The sequence below is a fragment of the Chironomus tepperi genome, unplaced genomic scaffold (genome assembly GCF_022539635.2).
Source record: "Chironomus tepperi strain 1889 unplaced genomic scaffold, CSIRO-AGI_Ctep_v1 contig_170, whole genome shotgun sequence".
NCBI lineage: Eukaryota > Metazoa > Arthropoda > Insecta > Diptera > Chironomidae > Chironomus > Chironomus tepperi.
In genome coordinates, this window is record NW_027226292.1 from 1122841 (window position 1) to 1146953 (window position 24113).

The 24113-nt window shown below is 30.6% G+C and overlaps 1 protein-coding gene across 1 annotated transcript; it reads right to left on the reverse strand.

Moving 5' to 3' along the window:
* Positions 1 to 32: 32 nt before the first annotated feature.
* Sox100B lies at positions 33 to 24087 on the reverse strand. Its single transcript, XM_070638047.1, has 5 exons — positions 23798 to 24087; positions 10546 to 10692; positions 566 to 1406; positions 182 to 505; positions 33 to 92 (listed from the first exon to the last, which is right to left on the reverse strand). Exons 1-5 carry the CDS (start codon positions 23983 to 23985, stop codon positions 75 to 77), a joined length of 1518 nt encoding a protein of 505 aa, XP_070494148.1. The 5' UTR covers positions 23986 to 24087; the 3' UTR covers positions 33 to 74.
* Between the last annotated feature and the right edge of the window lie 26 nt (positions 24088 to 24113).

Consider the following 24113-nt stretch of genomic DNA (forward strand, 5'->3'; position numbering starts at 1 on the left):
AGTAATCATTATCATTGTTATAATCTTACTTGGCATGTGAAAAAATTGTAAAAATATTTAAGGAATTGTAGACATTATAAAGACATATATTGCTGTTTAATTAAGGCACAACATGTAAAAAAATTCAATTTACAAATAATTTATTACAGTTATCATGAAAGTCTTAAATTCCATAATTTACCCAGTTTGCACTATAAGGAGTGTATGGTGCTGAAATTGCCGCTGAAGAACTTGGACAATTTTCTGTATAATTATCATTTCCATATACCGCATTGGATTGTGTAACATCAAGTGGAGATGCATGCATTAAATTTTCACCATCAAGCTGCTTCATTATCATCGATTGATGCTGATAATTTTGAGATAAGCTGTGGCTTCCTGCATTCATATTTATGGGAGTCAGTTCAGTAAGCGAATTTTCGGGTTTTAAGTAGCAAACTTTTCGATATTTTCCACTATCTAAATATTGATCCATTTCGTCTACGTCTACATCTGTATCAATTGCCTGTGGATAAGTTTGATAAGGATAATTAATTGAACTAGCAGATGTAGATGGCTGACTCACAGATCCCTGTGGTGAAGTTGGTAATGAATAATGGTAATGATGATGATGGTGTAATTGGTGCGAATAGATGCGATATGATTCTTGATTATATTTTGAGATTAAATTAAAGTCTTTATTGTTTGATGGCATCATTGTTGTGGATGTTGGTTCGGCGGTATTCATTACAGGACGATATGTACAATCGTTTGGTACATAATCCTCCTTCATAATTGAATGAGATGCAATAAGGGATGGTGACAATTCACGGAAATTTCCATTAGGAGACATCGAACGTGCAATTGTAGCAGATGCAGCAGAGGAAATTGTTGAGGAAATTGAAGTTTCTGGTGGTGTTATTGAGTGCTCTTCCGTCGTTGTAGATGAATGAGGTGAATCAGCATTTTTGTTATTCTGTAAAGATTGTTCATATTTTCGTTGCTGTGCTGCTGCTGCGTTATAAAAATCATTGTAATTATTTTGGTATGCAGATATGCCATCTTGAGAGGAACTTGTTGTTGTTGGCGACATGTACGATGAAAATACTGGGTAACTTGGAATTACGTTAGCACGATTATCATAATTAGCTACATAATTCATACATCCCATTTTATATTCATCCTTATCGGAATCATTATCATCGATTTCCTCACTTTCAACATGTTTCTTTGATCGTCTGCCTGATTTTCTCGGCAACTGTGACATTTGTTGCTTATCATCATTTACACTAATTCCATTTCCATTAATTGATTTCATTTTCTTGCGTCTCGGTTGATACTTATAGTCAGGATGGTCCATCTTGTGATTTAATCGAAGATTTTCAGCAAATTCTATAAAAGGTCGCTTATCTGAATCATTTAAATCCCTAAAGGAGAATAAAAGAAAGAAACAAACAAACATAAATAGAATTAATATCCTTGAAAAAATCTCATATTTACATAAAAACAATCATGCATGCTGTTAGGTATGAGTTACAACCAGACATATACATTTGTAGAAAAGAAAGCAGAATCGAAGGAATCACAGGATATCTTACAAACATAAAATATCAATTTTAGGGTGCTTTTCCCACATTCCTTCCAGATGAATTTTCGTTTGTTCTATGATGCGCAATTGAGTGAAAATGATAACACTAACAAATGAAGACAAGATGTTAAAATTCTAATGTCAACATTTATGCTTCATCTTCTATATTTATTTGCTTAGAAACTGTATACGAAAATTCACATAATTTTTCACAATTTCTACTCAATTACCTCGGGGTTAGAGAATCTATGTAAAAGAACAGTTGAATTTATGTGTTGCTGCACATTATTTTTTATGCTTAAACACTTTTTGCAAGTAATGACGAAGAATGTTAAATTATTCATCAGACATGAAAGAAATGCTTAAAATTCCAAAATGGAGTATATAAAAAAATGCTTTGGAAATTCTTAAGGGAATCTTAAACCCTTTCGGTAGATGAGAATTCAAAAATGTAGCGATCCAATGAAATATATGCATATATACATCCTTCCTCCCACAACCAAGTACTATCTAAAAAACATGATCCAATTTCGGTTGTAAAAACATTGAATTCATTTCCATCGTTTTTCTTGTATTTGCAGACAGAGATAGAAAGCTTGAAATTTGACAAGCGGTATGAAAGTAAGCAATGTATAAGAGCTTCCGCATAAATATTTGGACATAAAACCACATTAAACTAGATTTTTGTTTGTGTGTATCATACACATGGGTTAAGCAAAGCAAATTTACAATATAGACAAAGCAAACGGACTCATTCAAGTGGAAATGCCTCGTGAGAATCAATTCCGTATGGAAAATTCGTGGAAGACTAAAGAAATGTATCTTGTTGCTAATCCTTACTTGTTTTCATTTGTTTTTAACCTTAAAAAGCTTTATGCTCGATAATGAGGCTAGTCAATAACAGGTGCATTGTCAAAATACAATAGAATTGTGGGATGAAGAAAACAACCAAACCATATTATGTAGATTGTAATGGAAAATAAACATTTGGATATAAAATCAATAAGATGTACTGTATATATTGAAAGGTATAAATACGCAGGAAAATCTTATCAGAATTTGAATAGCAAAGAAAGCTTTTGAAGATGTCATGTATGTGCTTTCAAAAGTAAAGGCTATATGTACCAAGGATTGAATCGGAAGAGCTTAAATGTCAGCACAATTCGTACAATAAATCCCAAATGTCTCTTTATCAAATAAACAAATTATTCATAATACAATTCATATTGAAGGTAGAGCTGGGTAGAGCATGTATGTAATATGAAAAAATACCAATCGATATGCAGCGATTCCTTTGAAAAAGTTGTCTGCTCTTTTTTTATACTTTTTATTTATCAGTAAAGTCGTGCGTTTTTGTATGAATACATATATGTATAGAGATAAAGCTATTTGGATGATATATGATGCACAAGAGAAGAAAATTAAGGCACGTCTATCATATCCGTTTGTTGATATTGCACTGTATTTTGTACAATGCTTTTATCTAACTTTTATACCTGAGGTAACTTTTCTATCAATCAAACACACATATTCACAAGTCAAACTTTAATGCTGAATTCTGTTTTTCTTCTTTCAATTCATCTGCCATAACTGATGAAACTAAATAGGATATATTTGGCCAAATGATATTAATCCCAAAAACTTTTGTTCATTGTTCACTTAATTACATCTACTTTATCTTAATGAAATGATATGATGAGTAATTGTGGATAAAAGTGAGAGTTAAAATGAGATTTAAACATTTTTTAGGCATTTCTCATGCAGAGCTTACTCGACCTCACTGAATTTTGTATGCTAATTTAAATCAAATTTTAAAAAATTTCTTTCATTGTGTTAGTGTTTATAAAAAATTGACGGTTAAAAACGTCAAATTTTTTTGTATGAGAACTTTAAACATAAAAATTATCATGAACAAAAATTAAAGGACCCAACAGAAATAGAATCGATGGCTATTAAATAATATGAAGTGGAAGTAATTGTATCAATTTAAAACTTATTTATTGATCAAATAATAACTTTCAAATAAACCCCAGAATGTCATTTACAAAATCATATACATAAAGTCTATGCTAAGGGAGGCGAAGTAAATACCAATAGAAATATTTGACAAAGTCATGTGTGTCGGAAAAACCTCTTTGCCATTTACTTTAGCTTGAAATCAATAAGTTTTATTATAAAAGGTATTATGGATCGATAAACGAAAATCACGTTCCATTTTCAAATTGATTGCTTTTTTCCAACAGTTTTATCATCCTCATTCTTCCATAAAAAAATATTTCGATGCTTATGTAAATTTCAATAAGATGCAATGATACGATTGAATTTTTATAAGTGAAAATCATTCCTTTTTATTAGAAATGAAATTAAATTTTCTGAAATCGATCAGTTTTTCATATGGCTGATTTGTTTTATGGAGCTATTGAACTGGATGTTATATATTTTAATTAAATTTTTATAGGTTCTACCCAATGATTCGTTGGTGCAGAAAAGTTGGCACAAATAAATGTTTTTTTGACTTTTTATATCAATTCTTCTTTTAGATCATGTACTTTGAGGTATTTGATGTCTACTGTTTTGAAATTTTGGTCAATATTTAATTAAAATGACTTCCTCAGGGATTTATAAATAAATGAGATGTTTACTTATCCAAGTTCAAAAACAAATTGAAAATAATATATGAAAAGGGGTTTTCAACTATGTACAATAAATATTATTCAAATCTCAAATGAACGTTATAACTTACTGCTTATGAAATGAGTAATGGTATTGTTCCAAGGAATCCAGGAAAGGAGAAAGGTTCAGTTAAGGGTTTAATTTCCCTCCATTTTAGGAAATTCTTTATTTTGTCAAGATTTTGTGAGACAAAAATCCCAAAATACCCTTAAATTTAAGTGTCTTCAAATTTTAAACTTTATTAATTTATTACATTCCAAAGAAAACGAGTTTCTAGAACCAACCCCCTTACCTTGTAACAAAATTTACATGGAAATTTTTTAGATGTAACGAAATCAGTTATTTCCAAATAATCATAAATTATCATGCTTACTCTTGCAGCTTGACATTATAAGCACATCGTCGCTGTTTTTAAATAGAATCTCAAGAATTTTGCATCTTCCAGTCAATTCAGTTTGCAGTGAATCATTTAGTACTATTTTTAAAAAATTTTTGAAACTTGTTTTCAAAAATGCTTAATACGATGCACTTTGTTCGTTCGTTCGTTCGTTCGGTAGGTCGAAATTAGATTCTCGAAACTAGACATCGTAGCCAGAGGCTGATTTGTTTTAATAGCTTAGTGCTATGGATGTTATTGGGTTATCGATCATTTCGAAGTTTCAAATCAACACATAAATACTATAATTAACAGTTTTTCATTTTATATACAACTTTTTTAAAACAATAACAGGTCATTGTTTAACATGTTTGGTCAATGTTTAATTCGATGATTTAGTAAATAAAAGATGTTTACTTAACAATGTTCAAAAATTTTTGAAAATAATTATGAGGGGTTTGAACTATGAAAATAAATCCGTTAAATGATGAAGTTCTTAAATTTTTTGCAAATTTTATATAAATCTTGTTCAAAGATCTGGAAGTGACCTGGATCTTACTGGATTAAAATTTTTAGATTCTGGAAATGACCTGGATCTTACTTTATCTTGGTTTTTAGAACCAAGTGACCTGTATCTTACTGGATATGTTTTTAGGTCTGAAAAGTGAACTGGATCTTACTGGATCATGTTTTAGTTCTCGAAGCTTGAACTATCTTACTGGTTCTTGTTTTTAAATAAGAAGTGACTTAATCAATTACTGTATCGCTGGGATAAGGAAAATGCGCTTAATTCGTTTCAAAACAAAAACTTTTGTCATTTTTGAATGAATCTGCAATTCTTAGTCGAGCGACTCAAATGAGGAAAGTTCTAATTGCCAAACATATGAATGTGCCATGGCGGAGCCTTCTTCATTTTGGTCGCTCAGGATAATTGTCTCCATGCTTCACATGCCCATATCAAACTATAAAATTTTATAAGGCATTTTATTTTTTCAGCTGAATAACTTTTTAGACCACAGTCAAACATGTTGGTAGCGCTAAAGTTGCAGACAGTAAATAAGATGCTTAAAAATTATGTATAAAAGTATTTTGTTTACTCATGGTAAATAATTTTTTTTCCATACTGACTTTCTACAAATTTACGCAAATACAAATATATACATATCATTACTCAAACATTTTGTTCTATACATATGTTTAAAATTGCGTACTGAAATTCCAAGAGGCTTTTTATATTTCTTCAAAAATTTTATGCCGCACGTGGATATGTTTTTAAATATTCAGAAAAATTCGGTTCCTTCTACTTTTATGTGTGCTTTAATATCCGCTTTAGTTGTAAGTATAAATAAAACCATAATAACTGTACAGGGATAAGGAAATATGTAGGATGATAATGCTGGGAACAAAACAAAAACAACATGAAAAATTACAGCATATAGCAGCACCATTAATAAGGATTTGTGTATAAGATAAAAAGTGCATTCATCTATTTTAAACGAGGAATAAATGGGAAATAAAGGAAGAATGAGATACCTAATGAAATGAAAACGAGGATAAGAACTCTTCAATTAGAATCGCGTAAATTCTTTGCCTTGATTAAAATTCATCAACAGCTAAAGCGAGAAAATAAAAAAAAAAATTCATTTCAAACACAAACAATTGTCGTCGAAATAAAATGAAATGAATGGGCTGAATGGATGAATATGTTGGAAATGAAAAACATCAAAAAAAAGTAAGCATCAGCGCGTTGAGTCTAAAAGCATAGCAGATGGAAATTTTTATGTCAGCCGTATTAGCACATATGTGTGTAAATATTCTGAATGAATTTATATCGTGGATAGGCAAAGTTTACTTTATTAACAAAGAAAAAATTCCACACGTGAGCATACAAAAAAGGAAGGAAATTGCGATAAGACATAAAATAGCAAAAAAATGTTAAACACTTGGTTGATATCATAGAAATTTCTAATGACATAAAAATTTGTCTTCGATTCATTTCCCCTTTTTATGAATACGGTTCGTTAGGGAATGACGAATGTTTATCAGTTGCTCCATCATATTATTACTTTTATTGGAAGGTAATTCACTTTTATTCAAATATTTGAGTAATTTGTTTTATCACATGGAAATTTTAAAGTAAAAAAATATTGTTGGAATTACTGACGTTAAATACTGAATAAATAGAACTTGACCTTGTATCTGATTTGAATGAATGACTAAAGTTTAAACGGATATAAGAAAGGTATATGAAGAGATGCGAATGAATAGGCGGTAGTAGCTTTTACGATTCCAATGAATGCCTATGAAAGAGGATGTGTAAATGTTATGGATTTTAAACATTGAAAGTTAAGTAATAGTATCAAATCCTGAAAGACACTAAAAAAATGGCAGCGATTTGGAAGTCACATGATTCCATTTGGCGCTAGTAAATATTCATGATAGAGCCTTAACGGAATTGTGACGAAACCTTTTTCGCTCGGATGATAATACTTTGAGCGACACAAATAAACAAGGGTCCGCCAGAGCTTTTAAGGCTCTGATAAATCTCCTTCATTAACACCAAATTTGAGTGTTGGGATTTTTATTTGTGTCCTTCGGATAATACCCCGAATTTTTAAGGTGTCGCTCTTTTATTAGCACCTAAATTTGACAGTCTTATGGATTTGACAGCCTTCATTTTTTGTTAATAAGGGCTTTAGAGCCATCCTCATTTGAGTTGCTCGGGATACACATGATAAAATAAAATAAACATTTCATCAAAAACCTTTATTGCATCCCGTTGTTCGCATCTACACACTTTTCTTGATAGTGAAGAAAAAGTAATTGGACTTGAAATTTAATACAATAGAATGAATAAAAGAAAGAAACTTCCTTTGATGATAAAAAATCCTCTTGACGTTTTTTCCTTTTCTATTTTTACAAAATGAATTTTTTATTACATTCATTGCACAATATTCTCTTCTTCCTGAAGTATTTTTTAGAGTCTATATTGCAGTTTCTAACAAAGCATTTATCTTTATTTCGGATGACTGATTAGGATGGAATTATTTTTGAAAGGCTAATCAGTAAATGTGATGTAAAGATTTTGAGAGAAATGTGGGAAGGTTTAATGAAAACTTAGATCGGTGAAATAGGTAAAAAAATTAAAAAGTATTCGTTCCTATCTAGCTACTTCAGCGCATTTTTAATCCAGCAATCAGAAATTGAATAACTTACGGTTATTTGTGATTCAAAATTTTTAACGGTTCCGAAAAATTTGAAAATTTTTTCATCTGCAGCCAACTTCAGGTATATTTTCAAATTGAAATATAAATCAATTTAATACCATTAATTATCGAATTTAGGACTGATTGTAAGACTTAAGAACATGTGATGCGTAAACAACTCAATAAACGAGATCTAAAAGAGCGCAGTTAATCAGACAAATTGTTTTATTAAGCTGCCTTTTTTCCAAGAATGCGCTGAAACCTTTCACAGGGGTTTCATAGAATTAAAGCCAATGTAATAAACTGGGGATCATATCAAACAAACCGCGAGATTTTTAAGGGAGTTTTGTAAATTTAACTCGAGTCGTTAACACTTGATTTTAGTCGAGTCATAACAGAAATTGTTCTAAACAAAATGATTGATGGTGTCTAAAACATGAAAAAAGTTCTATTTTAATAAAGCTTCTTATTTTTAACTTTGAGATTATAATGTTACAAATTTATATTAAAGGGGGGAAGGGGAAGGGATCATAAAAATTTGTGATGATTATGCAGTGCTTTGCAAACATGAGAAGCAAAATCTTTTTACATGAGTTACGGAAAAGAATATAAAACATTTATGAAGATAAAAGAAGAGTGAAAGATCTAAGGAAAATAAGCCGCAAAATCGTAATGAGAAATTCTTATGAGAGCTTCATGAAAATATGGAAGAGATGAAATACCAAAATAAAAGAATGAAATGAAATTTGTGAGATTCAAAATTAGTTTTTAAAAAAGAAATGCTGCAATTAATATTTCATGCTTATTTAATTTGGAAAGTTCTTCATGCGCATAAAACAATATGATGAAAATGTCTTGAGGAATGAGATTGAAAAAGTTATTCTTTTTTCATAATTTTTGATCAACATTGTGATAAGGAACTGAAATAAAACTCACGAGGTTCTCTTTTTTCAGCGCATTTTGAAAATAACGACGCTTAATAATGCACTTTGTTTGGCTGGTCGACTGGCTAGGTAAGGGACAATATCGCGGCAACCAAACATCGTAGAAAGCTCATGTTTGAAGCATTAGCTTTGTGCCATTGAGTTATTCAGGTTTCAATTGGTTTGAAAGTGCAAACCTATCTCTATGTTCGTTAATTAATGATTTTGCATTTCATAACAAAAAAAAAAAATTCTAAAGCGTAGCTTTTAATAAGTTTAAATTTTTTGAAACCGTTAAAATATTTGAATTTTGAAAAACCGTTATATAATAAAATCGTTTAACGTTTATAAATTTATTGATAATTATGCGCTGAAGTAGCTCAAGAAGGTCGAGTACTTTTTTTTTTTTCGTAAAAAATAATAAAAACCGAACGAAAGAAATTTGACACGATGTGGAGGAGCGGCTCCTTTTTTCTTTAAATGACTAAATCACAAAAGTTTGTTGATATTTGGAAATAATTAATGATCATGAAGGCGTACTTTTTGGATGCTTATATTTCATTTCTATCTCTGTCTTTTTCTGATGAGTAATTACGGCCTCTGCATCTCCCTCCCAAATCTCTATTTACTTTTGTGAACATCGTAATCCGATGAGAATTGAAATTTAATTTTCATAAGCTCATGAATCAATGGATGGGAAATGAACATGTATAGATGACATTTCTGTTATTTTGAAATGCCTGCAACAATGTGCATTGAATATTTCGAACAGCCAGCCCTTTAATTCACTAGAAGATGTAATCACTGATTTCGTGCAACAAAAAGCTTTATATAGTCATGTATATTGAAAGAAAAGCTCTAAAAACCAGCATAACCATGAAACTTTTAGCTGTTATACCAAATTTTTCCATTGTAAAACTAATTTTAAATAGGGTTCTTCCGCATTTTGACTTTTTTACCATATACTCTGAATGGAATTATGAAAAAGGATGCTTGTAATCGTAGCACTAGAAACTATATTATCGTGAACATTGCTTTGTGGTTTTGAATTGCAGACTTATTAAGTTCTTTTGATGCAAATTTTACCGCAATGCAAATTTATGAGAAACGTTTTGCATTAATTTAATATTCTTTAAAAAACTTTTAAATACTTTTATGCAAATATTCTCAAATGACAATTTGTTTTAGGAATTGTTTCATTTGGTGACGAAGCAAGGAAAGGATAATGTTGGAATGGGTTTTCTGAATTAGTAAATTAACGGTATATCATTGTGAGTGGAGTTGTAAGGGAGATATAGGTAACCTCTGATAGTTCAATGTGGTGAGCTACACGGTATACCGAACGGTGTCGTCAGGACAACCTCGCATCTTAGCGAATTCGTTGTGCTGTTCAGGGTATGGTTTATATATACATGGTACTTTGTTATATAGTCGAGTAACCTCCGATTGCTCAGTGGAAGAAGTATGGGACTTAGAATTAAGACGTGAGCTCGAATCCCAATCGAGATCCTTTATTCGGAATCATACCTTTTCTGTTAGATCAACATTACTAATGAAAATGATTTAAATATTTCGCAGTAAATCTTCATATTAAAATACACGTCTATCTGCAAAGCATTAAGTATTAAATTCAATTTCTGTTACATTTCTTCGCTGAAATGAGATCGGAAATTTACGCATCAGTTCGCAAGCATGCATTTGAATATAAAATTCCATTACACTCATTGATAAGCACATATTGATTTTATTGTAAATAAAAGGAAAGTAAAATTGAATTTAAATTTGGAGAAAAATACTTACTTCCACAATTTTCCTAACGATTTGCTGAGCTCAGAATTTTGTAGATTCGGATACTGCTTAGACATTACACGTCGTGCTGCTTGTGCCCAGACCATGAATGCATTCATCGGTCTCTTTATGTGCTCCTTTTTCTTCTCAGTCGGCAATCTAGAATGGAGAAAAATGAGAAGCGAAAAACCATAATTCAATTTAGATTTTTATTAAAAGATTAAATCAATTTTCTTCTTGATTTATTCATCTCATTCACTCAGAAACATTTAATTAATTTTTGTTGAGGGTTCAGTCGGGTTATTGCCCATTTTTAGAAAAATTCCCTGCTATAGCAACGTTGAGGCTTTTTTGTATTAATCTTATCTTCCTTTCCCACCCTCCATGAGAATTAATTGAATATTCATCGTGGGTAATTTACATGTCTCGCATTGATTGGAGGTTAATTTTTTGTCGAAGCGGAAAAGAATCATAAAATTTCGTATTTTTCTTGTTGCTATTTACATATTTATCTTGTTCCCCATCATGTTTGAAGTAAATTTTATCGACATAGCTTCAATTTATTTTTAAAATTTTCTCATGGCTTCGATTGGAAATATTTAAATGACGAATTAGATTTATGTTAATGCCACAATAACGAGGAAAAGCGGATGAATAGAATTTTCCAAACTTTTTTTATCTTCTTAAAATAAATTGACGTCAGTTACTTGTACTTAAGTTAGAGTACCCAATATTCCGTTCGATTCGACATTTGACCTATTTCTTATTTGAATTTACGTTAGTAGGGTTTCGGAAAGAATCGCAGGTCTGCATATTACCTCCAAGACTGCAATGCTCCGCTTTTGGTCTCCATGCATGCAATTTTGGACATACCCTATATTTTTTATGTTAGAAATTCCATCTGTTGAGTAAACAACTAAATAAATGGAATTCCCTAATCAGCATCTAATGTACTTTACTATAGCATGATGTCATGAGTATGCAACGCAATTTTGAATATGAAGCAAAGCAAGAAATTAATAACATATGTCGAGTCATTAAGAGTCATAATGCAGTTTTTTTTTCATTCCTTAATCTTATAATAATAAAGATTAAAGCATGCAGTATGCATGAATGTTTATTAAAAATCGTAATAATAAAATATGAGATGAGATTGATGCCACATGCCAGATATGAAGCTTTTTGTTTGCATTCTGTCATCTGACTAGACCGACGGCTCGTTTTCATTTGCATTCATTGCATAGCTCTATAATATGCTTAAAATGTTTATGTATTTCTTGACACATGTTGAGCGTACATACATAGCGCATATGTACAATCAATCTACAGTACATAGCCATTTGATATTGTTTCATTTTGTGAGTGTTCTATGATTTATGTTTAAAAAGTTAAACAGAAGTGAAACATTTTTTAGGACTTTTTTTTTCTTTATATTTACACGGTGACAGATTGTGACACAAATCACTTTGAAAATTGCAAAAGTTTTGCTCTTGTAACATATGAATTTATGAGTTGAGCAACATTTTATGCTTAAAAATTAGTTACATGCAGTTCAAATATTATGAATTCTTTAATGACCTCGTATGTCATGCAAAAAGTTATAATATTACGTAAACTAATTTTTTTTTCTGATGATGCAGCATGACGTTTACTTAAAGTTAATTATCAACTATGCTCCTAGCTTTTAGCATGCCTTAAACCAGTGCTGCCCAACCTTTTGTGTACCATAGTTGACTTTGGTGGTATGTCATGTAACTCATGCATTTCATGTCAATATTTAAAAAATTGTCACTAAGGTGCCGCGGCACACAATTTAGACAGCACTGATTTAAACAGTTATGATTACATTGGATCCCCCCAAGCATATCGAACCCCACTACATATTATTTTAAATAAACAAATCCAGCCATGATTAACAAATTGTTTGTATTTAGTTACTTTGTAGTCGTAATAATGAGCACTATCTATATAAATCAATAAATTACTATCAACAGATGGTTTTTCGGCAAAAGTTCACAAATGCGAGATCCCTCGCGTATTAAAGAGAAAATAGAGAGAAAAGTCAGGAACAATAAAAAAGCATTCATAACGATTTGGTGAAGATTTCATTTATTAAGAAACCTATATTTTATCCAAATAGACATAACGACGCAGATGACAAAAGTGTCAAAATTTCTGGTTGTCATTTAGAGTGTCTAATAAATTTTCTGAATGAGCCATGTCTTTTATAAATTTCGTTGCTAAATTAATAAGATTTAGAATAACGTGATGAGGTCGTCATGCTGTCTTATGATGTAAATTAGGCACTCAAATTCATATTTCATTTGATTATTTTTTTTTATTTTGCGGTAAGTGATGACAAAAAAGCATGAAGAATTTATGGGGAAATGAAGTGAACAAATTGGTCTTGTGTCTTTGTAATTAGATTTTCTGAAGGAAGGACAAACTTTAAATGAGTTTTGAAAACTCAATTAGTTCAATAATCATTGTTGTGTCATGAAATGAATGAATGTAGGTACGAAATTTAATTCCGCAACTTGTAGACAAAACTTGATGCTACTATAATTTAAGAATTTAATGCTATTTAGCTCCAATAATTTGATGTCATTAATCATTCAATCAAATCGACCTCAAGGACACTAGGTAAATAAATATTTTATGTAGAGGAATTCACCCCTATATTTATTTATTTCATTAACATCACATGATATATCTGGATTGAACGTTTCAATTAAGTTACATACATTCAGACTGTATCGGAATAGATATTGATTACGATAGCAAAAAATAACTCGCCCGAAATGCCTGAAAGAACAAAAGAAATGAATTTATCCGAAATTTTGTATGCTTTTTCCATGCTTCGTTTGCAATTATTGTGACTGGAAGCGTGTATCATTTTAATTAATCAATCTTTTAATGGCTTTAATTAAATGCTTTTGTTATCAGAAATTTGATTTTTTGTATCATTAACTGATTAAACAATTAATTTCTAATCAATTCTTATTATTTTTTAAGGAGCATTGATTTATTGGATACGATATTGCGAAAGACGTAATTAGAAAATTGTCGCAATTTTTACTAACTTCAAACCTTAGGGGGTCGTTTATTTTTTTAAGAACTATGTGAATGACTTTTGAACTTATACAGGTAAAAAATGTTTAAAGACCTCAGCCCTATGAGCTAGATTGACTAAGATTGTACTCACCTTATAGATCTAGAGATTATAATGAACCGAAAGTCTTGCAAGATTTGTTTAATATAAGGATGAGATTAAGTCATAAGACCTGATGTATCCTACAATGTACCTAATTGTAGTATGTATATCCTCGTGGATATAATTAGCAATTGAGACACTTTATGAACCCAAAAACCTCAAAACTACACTTAGCACATGAATTGTACTTCGAATTGGTAAAAGAGCTTCGAAAATTAGACATGACTTGGAATTGAATCCTGGAAATTTGGCATGTAAAGCCAATGCTCTATCATTTAGACCACTTATGCCATTTCACCGCTTTTAAGACTTATAAATAATTTGAAACAATCTCAAACAATTTTCAAGCTCTTGCATCTTCATGCTACAAACATCAGCATTAAATCTTAAACAGTTTCGTTTATTTAAGGTTTTTGGTACTCAAGATAATAACGAAAATGTGCAACCTTTTTATATGAGCATCTTCTTATCAACAATACCCAGCAAGAGCAGCCTCTGACTAATTACTCTTGTTAATGATGTAAAATGTGTTAATCAACACCCCAAAAAATTTAAGTAAAATTTAACTTTTCAATTTTTGAATTTAAGCCATCATTTACCTTAGTTATTGTCAAGAATTTCCATTTCATGCCTTAAATTCATTAATAATTTAAATAAAATAATTTTTAAAAAATTCCAAAATCTAGACTCGAACTGAGTTTATTATTCCCAAAGAAAAGAAATTCGAGTTTTTATGTAGAGTCATTGAAAGAGTTTTTGAACTCACAGAAAGAGAAAAGGAATAAGAAGAAATGACCATTCATAATATTGATACAAATATTCATGATATATGACATCTGAAAAAAATTTAAAATTGAATTTTTGCTGACATCATTTGAGGAATGACTTTATAGTTTTAAGCTTTATATTTCTTCATATAATGTTATTTTTATATGTCAGTGAATACAAAAGAGGGGTTAAGCTAAAAAGCCGATCTCTAGCCCCAATAATGATTGATTGATCAACTAATTATTTGCCTATTTTATCTAACATAATTATAATTTCCACAACGTCATGATACGTGGTGTTGAAAGCTAAGAAAGATTTGATGATTAAAGTAAATATTTGTGGGAATTAAAAAAGACTCTTTCCTGTATGTCTTTTCTTTTCATACCTTCTATTCTTCTATTGAGTCTCACATATATATACATACATGTGTTAAATTGAGTTGTTAAACATTCTTAATTGCCTGTTAAGAGGCAAATGAATTCTATACATGTAACATATCTCAAGTGCATCATTTGCATATTTCATAAAGTGGCTTCTGTTGACTCAAGACTGTTATTCAGTTGCTTAGAATGGACTCAGTTATTCTATATGCTTGACTAACAATTCAACTTTCAACCCGTGTCAACGTCTCATATGTTTACTTTGCGGATACTTTCATCTGGCATGTGTCGATATGAATATATATTCATCCTATACATATCTTGTATTCTTTACTACATGCATGCATACTATCATTCCATTCATTCATATGAAATTGAATGTGAAAGGATTTTGCCGGTAGTCACATATGTATACTTAAATTTTCATAAAGAAATAAAGCAAATGTAATAGATAAGTCAAATGTCAAATTCAGAGATTTAAATTTTTATCAAGGCGCATTCAAAACTTTTTTGAGTATTTTCCTCTTGAGATTTAGGACTTTAATGCAGTGGTGGGCAACCTGTTTTGCGTCACGGCATAATTTAGTCGTAGAAATTTTGTGAGAACAACACAGTTTTGTGTGCCACGAATAATCATTGTCCACCTTAACGTGGTGTTGGTCCGTCATACGGTTCATGACTTTTCGGCAGCACACTAATGCCGTGACACACAGGTTGTTCACCATTACTTTACCAGTGAAGTAGTACCATGAAGTTTTATAAGCAATGTGCGCATCAGAAGAATTTTTTAGATTTTATGCAATTACCTATGAATAGCTACATCTATATTTAACCTGATTTATACTTTTATTAAGTCATTATATAAGGTGGCATTACAACTTTTCAAATTTCTCTTAGCAACTACCCGTGAATGAGTAGAGAGAAAAAAACACAATTGGAGAAAATATATTAAAAATTTCACATATTCAAGGAAGCGTATATACACAAGAGAGATGAATGAATGAAATGATAAAGTGAACGACATCAGTCTTTCTCACACAAGAGATATTAGCAGTCAAAAGAAGGAATAAGAACTACGCGGGGAAACAACATAAATATTTTATTGCCACCCTCATTCTTATTACAGTATTTTATTCTTGTGTTTTTTTGATAACAAATGTGTTGTCATATCGCTTGCAAGCTATATGAAAGATATGAAAGCGTGAGATATAGAAGAAAGGAAGAGCAACTGCTATGCGATACAATTCAATGATAAGAAGATATGAAGTTGTGATGAACGGAGATGTGACAAAGAACGAATAAATTATAAAGGACGGAAGAAATTAAAAAATATTTCATCTTAGCTTTTCTCATCCATTCCATCCGTCGGTCGTGAAATGTAAATACGCAAACATCCTTAATTCGTTAGAAATGCTTGCTCTTATCGTTGAAATTTGTTAATTTTATTTAAGCAGGAAGAAAAGGAATATAAAATTGAGGATATCACAGTCTATATTTCGTCTTATTAACGCTTGTTGATATATTTTATCACAAAAAAAAGAATAAGAAATGCAAGAAAAATGAATTGTAGGAAACGTTTAATGTCTGTGATTATTCATTGTCAGTCCAGTCGACTGCAATTCTCAAGCAATTCTGTTGAAAATTAAGAAGAATTATAAGTGATACAATATTTCTGTGTTTCTTTGTAGTCACTGCATTAGATACAGAAAAATTACGAGTATTTGTTCTTATCTAGTTACTTCAGCGCATTCTTATCCCTGCGATCAGCAATTAATTCATAAGTCGGTCCTAACCTACAAAACAAGATCCAACAGGTTCCAATTCACAAATTCAAACTTTGTTGAGTTTTGTTCACCTCAATTAAATATCCTGAGCTCTCAAGGATGTCTGACAAAAAGTTTCGTAGTCAGCCGAACTAACGACTAACCATTATGTATCATTAAGCTACCAATTTCAAAAATGCGCTAAAAAGTTATTGCTGAATTTCAAATTATGAAAATACATTCAGATTAATTTTGTTCAGCTCAGTTGTGGCTGCTGGGTTACAAAATGAAATTAAATTTCAATTCAAAAAGTTTAACTAGACTGGAGGGTAAAAAAGTTCTGCAAAACACCAGCTGTATGAAAAGACATTAATTTACATCATGTGACGAGGCTGTAAACAGGTTGCTGAGGAAAGGAATTCCACATCGATGTCTACGGCTCGTTAGGGCTTTCTGTCTATTTGACATTTTTCATTTTATTTGCAATAATTCAAGACACGAAGCACAAGGAATGAAAAAGAGTGGAATTACTTCTGTGTTACCTGCCAATAAAAAATACCAAAAAAATGCCATTTCGAACATGAAATTTTTCGTCATAAAAATACCAGTAGCTGGAATTCTAAAGAAGGCAATAGAACAATAAAAGAAACAGCATCGTTAACATGAATAGGTAAACAGATTTTTGTTGTGTAAGCAATAAAATTTTACAACATTACAGCATTTATTCTTAAAATTTTTTTCACTATCTTTCCATTCATAAAATGTACATTTCTCCTCATAGGTATAGACAAATAAACAAAAAACGAAAATAAAAGTCATGAAATTGGATTTTTTCAATTGATAAAGGTGTGGCTGTAAAGAAAAGTCAATAAAGTGTAGCATATTTGAATTTGGAAGTTTTCTAGAATGCCGAATTTGCATAAAAAATTTAATTTGCCATCAGTCAACACGATATCAAGACGATAAGAAAATGCCCGCTTTTTTGTGTCCTCAATGACATCACACAATATGGAGTAGATAGATTCAAATTAAAAGAATGAAAAAGTTTTTGGAACATTATTGCCCAATATTGTGAAGATCAGAGTTGTGTAAAAATAATAAATAGTCTAAGAATAGACTAACGGTTATTAGAAATTTGAAATTTAGTCCACTTAGTTAGAGTCAACTTCAAGTGGATCGGTTTTATTTAATCCGAAGAGAAAGTCAAAAAGCATTTCAAAATAATTTAATAGTGATTTTTAAACTAATTAAAGACTGAAGATACTAAACTAGAAAGACGAAGACACTAAGGATCTAACCGAAATGGAAAAGAGTAATTATAAATCAGGAAAAGCATAGCAAAAAGGGAAATTTATTGATTAGATTATTTTTTATAAGTTTTTGAACGTCATCAATAGTTTTTGAATCTAATTATAATATTGAGAAGGAATTAAGACAAAGAAATGTGAAGTCTGATAAAGACTAAAAGTGAATTAAGAGTTTAAAAGCAATTCCAATTACATATGAAAAGTGGAAAATTTATTTCTTAGTGCAAAAAAGTTTATCATTGACCTAGCTTAGACATGGACATGCTTAATACCAAATAAAAATCATATTCATGGGTTGAAGCCACATTTTCCAAGTATTTCTCAATTATATCCTAGCGGCACAATGCAACGAGCCATATTTTTCACCGTAATCATGTTCTGCTGTTCTCAGTAGGCATCCATGTCTAGACATGCTTAGGTCAGGACTGTGTATTTACTAAATTTGATCTAACTCTGATGTAAAATAATTGTAACAATTTAATTTCGGTCTATTTATTGAATGTGTATGGTTTGATTTTTATTATTTACAGAAATCGTTGGGTGCTACGAAAAAAAATTGAACAGCTGTGTCAAATTATAAAAAGCGAGAAATCTAATGTTGTATAAAAAAAATGAGGAAGAAGAATTAAAAATGCTTTCGCGTGGAAACTTTTATGTTAACAAAATATAATAAGAATGATAAAAGAAAATTTTTAGGAATTGTGAGTCGCCCCGGAAATGAAGAATAAATGAAATAACAGCGGTCTGAATGTGAAATAAGTTGGTAATAGAGAGTAAAAAAAGATAGAAGGGAATGAAACAATAAAATATGCAAATTGGTCCATAGAATAAGAAATCAAGTCTTTTGGTGGGCAACTTGAGAATTCATAAAAGATGAGTAAAGTTATTTCATCATTCATGTGACTTACTTCTAGCGTTTTGTGATGACAAATTGATGTCGGTCCATGGACTTTGATGTTTCATATTTTTATGATTTCTCCGAATTATAGAGATGTCAATTACGTTGTAGCTATAAGGTTAGTCATTTTTTATAAGTAGACAAAAAATATACATAATGAAATTCATATGCGCCACTGACTGCTATAGCTTCATTTATTCATTTGACGTCAGACGTAAAGACCAGCATTATGATGTTTTATTGAAAGTAATAAAATGAAGATAAACATAAGAAAAAGGATCATGAAAATTTTGCATGCCACAAGAAAGGATTAAATTGAATATGCAAAGAAGAATGATCGTGATTTTGTTTAGTTCCAATTTTGTTTCTTGCATAAATTTATTGTAATTTAAAATTAAAATCTTTTTATATAGCTACTCGTGGTCTCTTTTTTGAAACCGAAATTTGAACTTCCCAAAATCCAAAAAGCTTTTTATTATGTAATTTTAGATTGTATAACGTTTAGAGGAATTAAGCACTTACAATGAATCTTTAAAAGTCCCATAAATTATTCCTTGAATCATTAAACGATATCCTTAAGTGCTAATGCATTGTTCAGAAGAGATTTTCTCATCATTCCAGATAACTATTCTTATTCTTAGTACATCCTAATAAGTTAATGAGTGTAATAATCCATAAAATTACCAGTCTGAGCTCATATTCCTTTACTACGAAGACTAGATCCATAATTGAATGAATTAACAAAGGGATTAAAAAAGTTTCAATCTCGAATTTGAATGAGATTTTATGTATGCATCCTAAAGCACCAATTTAAAAGATTAAGAAAGGTCATTTTCCTTATTCAAAATTCTGAGTTTGTTCATTAAGTGATTAAAATCTCCCAGTTGGTATACAAAAACAATACCCATAAAGTTTAAGCGAGAATTTATAAAAGGTAGCTCTTCCGATATGTCAATACAAATATTATTTCTCACATGTGAAATAAGAGAGAACGAGAAACTCAACAAAGTGTAAACTGAATTTTAAGCTAATTAACGCTTTTCATATTGAAATGATGTTTAAACATCATTTTGTCGAATACATACGTAAATATAAACATTATTCATGGGGATTGTTGCTTGACTGTTTAAACAATAGAATGGAGGAGAGGGGAAAGAGTGCTATAAGAGATAAAAATTATACGCTCACTTCATTCATCACCTCAAACACTGGTTGCATGACATCCGAAAAAAGAGTCATCAAATTTATACATTTTTTGTTAGAATATCTGCACATATTGTACAGTATGTATAATATTCATTGATGGTTATTTAGGACACTACGGTTGTTTGGAGTGACTCAAAAACTAAATTAAGCGTTCTGTTGAGTAATCGACAAGGTGCTTGGCTCAAATTTGGTGTGGTAACTCGAGAGTCGTCGGTTCGAATCCAACCATTTTCAAATTTGTACATTTTCAGAAGTTTAGATATTTCAACTGCTTCATGCTTATCAGAAGATCGAATACAGAGTAATCGATAAGTATAATGATGGGTAATAAGACAAATCGGTTTATCGATCAAATATCAAGTCTATACGTGGGAACAATATACTTAGCTAAGGATTCTATTTAAATCATGCCGACACCAAGTCAAAGTCACGCCGGCCTGTTGTACGATTGTGCTATTCGGGTATATTGCTAATTATATGGATTTATTTCCAAAAGTTCCTCAAACATTTATTCCTAATTTAAAAAATCTACAAAATCACTAAAATGCTTTTCCTGTTGAACCTTAATTTTAGTACAGCTATTTGTGGGGAGCAAAATATTTTTTCAACAAAACAAGAAACAGCAAACATATGTGAAATTCCCACAAAATTTACCTACTTATCATTCATATTTTGTTTGCTCACCGCGAAAAACACGAAGAGAAATAAGTAAAACATTATTTAATGAATTTGTCTTCAAAACTCTGTAAATGTGTCTTGTATATTTACATCTACTTAAATTAGATTGTGCTTTGTCACATATGTTCACTCACACGCACGCTTCCTCTAATAATGTCTTAAAACATTCATGTGAATGTGATAAAAAAGTTAAGAACAGGGAAATTAATAATATCTTGTTCCGGTATTTATATTTCTAGGAGTACGACTGTGACTTTAAACGAGGTACATATGAGCTAATGTGGGAAAGAACTCCCTGCTTTTAGCAATATAATTTTATTTACTATTATCATTAAAGCTCCTTATAGAGTTGCATTTTTGCAACTACATGCTAAAAAACATATTTACACTTGTAGCCATCATCTATTTGACCTTCCATTCATCTATTTGCAGCATTACATTTTCTTGCACTATTGTGCTCGTTTCACTATTGACAGATGTTGTTAATTATTATTATTATTATTATTGTAGCTTTATGTTATGTGAACAGCTTTGTTGATATTAAACTTGTCATTTTAATGGACTTGGCATGGGAAAAAAAGCATTTTTAATAAAAAGGGGAGACGAGAATTTATTTACTTGGTTTTCATAATTTTTATCTACCCTCCAATTGTTGATGCTTCTCTCATCCTGTTGCCTGAGAACGAGAGAGTATATACAAACTTAATGACAAAATGAGTGTACATTAATGTTACACTAGACATAAAGTGAATAATAATTGTATCATAGAACCAACAGTGACCAAAGAAGCACTTGCGCTACTGCTATATTCTATTGTCTATTTATAGAAAAAATGGAGAGCGAAAAATTATGCAGCATAAATTTTAATGTAATTAGATATTAATTTAGGAAATTTTATTTTCATCAGTTCCATTTCATTCTTAAATTCAGCCCTAAACATTTTCCTTCAAAATTTCTTATTGGGAGTTTTCTTTATGTAACTATAGAATTAATTGAAATTTAGGTCAACAATCAAGAATTCTCAGAAATTGATAACAAATGGATTAGGTTGCATATGTATAGAATATAAACGGTATTGTATTGTTATCAAGGCTGAATTTGTCTTTTCAAAATACGAAAATACACAATTTTCAGTTTTCCAAACTTCCTAATCAAATAGCACAATAAGTATTGATCCGCCGTCACGATGACGTAAAGGCACCTTCGCGTCTCTTAGTTAACGACGACGACATAATGATGCCCCAGCGAACATGTTGTGCTGTTCGGGTTAATGGATATTTTGAACGAAACTATCAATCTATTCCAGATCATAACTTTGAAATGATGAACATTAAAGGCAACGAATCGAAGAATAACAAAGTAAAAGTCATTTAACTTTTCGTTCAAGCTTCACTTTCAGTATGCCACAATAATATTATTGGCTAACAAAAAGAGCAGCAATAGGATATTGTTATTATTTTTAAACTAAGGACATCTCATTATTTAGAATACATGAATGCTTGAAGTTACGTGAAGCTCCCACTCATTAACAGTAAAAAGAACTACAGATAGAAGAATAGCAAGAAGAAATTTGTACACCTGGTCCCTGATGTCTGCTAGTCAAATTCATTCATAAATTATAGTTCCACTTAATTATAATTCTAGGTATGCTTAAAAGCTTAGTGACATAATGGGATGAGTAAATGTCTGTCATAAATTTTAAGGATATTCATTTAGATACTCTGTGTATTAATCCTAAGTATTTAAACAAAAAGCCAAACCTAATCTCCAAATATTGGCTTCAAAAATAAACAAATTGTAAAAGTTTGTGTACATAAATCTCCTCCTAGTCTAGTTGGCTTCATAAGACCTCCAAATATATTTCAAAGAAGTAAAGAAGCCGAAAAAATTTCTTTGACTCGAGTCACCAGCTTTGACTCTTCTTTTTGATCTATTAACACTTGTTTGTTAAATATTTTAAGGCATCAATAATATTTAAATGACGATCGCGGCGACTGTTATATGAAAATTTTCTCTTAATATATTGTTTATGCATCAATCATGTCATAAAAGTGATTTTAAAGCACGTGTTAAAGAGGCACTAGAATATGATTTAAAAAGGTATATGGATGTGAAGTGCTTGAAGTAATATAGAGAAAAATAGGAATAAAGTTATAAAAAAAGAAATTGGAAGACCAAGAAGAGAGCGGCATATGAAATTAGTAGCACTTAAGAGTGTTATTAAATCACAATACCTCACAATCAGAATGTTACTAGGAAGTAAATTCAATTGTGGAATTTAAAGATGCTCACTAGTTTTTTACATCCCGAGAATGAAGTGTTTCTTCAGGATAGTTCTGTGATCCATTTTATCATTCCATGATGCTTAATGTCCTTAAAACTTGATCAATTTATTTTTTGGAAAATTAACAGTCAAATTGTTTTTGAAAATCAACGGTCCAACTCACACACGTAAAAATTTAAATATTTGACGAAAGGAAAATTCTCGAATGGTTTTTGGATGGAAAATTTCGATTTTAAACCAATTAATTAAAGCATTTAGCGAAAGTTTTAAGCAACCAAACCACACGATAAGTTTAATTCGAGGACCAGCTATCAATAATATTTAAATGACGATCGCGGCATGCTTAACGTTAGCTCTCAAAGTGAAGTAATTAGGGTCAATTTTTTAAAAATGCGCAAAAAATTTTTTGAAGATGTTTCGACCCTTAAAAACCCTGTATCAACAACCACCTCTAAACTTAATGCGTATCACTTATTGCTCAATTTCTAATATTTATATTTATAAATCTCAGACTATACTGTATTTAGTCCTATGTATGTGAATGAGTGAATTGACATGAAAAAGCTGTTTAGCTGTTCCACTGAAAGTGGAAAGAAAATTACACCAACAAGTGGTTGTTGATTAAATTGATTGAGAGAGAGATATGCTTTTATACCTACAGCAGTGTACATATATAGAATATTTAAATTATAATTTCTATTTAAAAGAGAAGATTTTAATGCCGCACGCATTGTTTTATAATCTGTTGATGGGAAAATTTACTTACTTGATGGGTGCCTGTACTAATGTCCAATCATAGCCTTCTAGAACTTTCATTACCGCCGTGTTGATTTGCTCATTTTCAGGTTTGGTATGGCTATTTTTAATTTTTGGACGAACAGTACTAATTACTAACTTTTCAACAATTTTTGAGGCAGCTCTTGCTAAGTTTTTCTCCATATTTGTTGATTCCATTTCAATTTTATATGATTTATTAATAATAAATTAGATCGCTTCTTGAACTTTAAAAGACACTTTATTTCTGGCACAACTGATTATTCCTATAAATAATTAAAATGTCTTGTGCAAAAAGTAAAGGAGAA

Excerpts from the sequence above, each read along its gene's own strand:
- Sox100B (XM_070638047.1), bottom strand. The coding sequence starts at position 23,985 with ATGGAATCAACAAATATGGAGAAAAACTTAGCAAGAGCTGCCTCAAAA. Across the intron at positions 1,407-10,545 it reads TCGTTAGGAAAATTGTGGAA|GGATTTAAATGATTCAGATA; the intron begins GTAAGTATTTTT and ends ATTCTCCTTTAG. Across the intron at positions 506-565 it reads CAACTTCACCACAGGGATCT|GCAATTGATACAGATGTAGA; the intron begins GTGAGTCAGCCA and ends ACTTATCCACAG.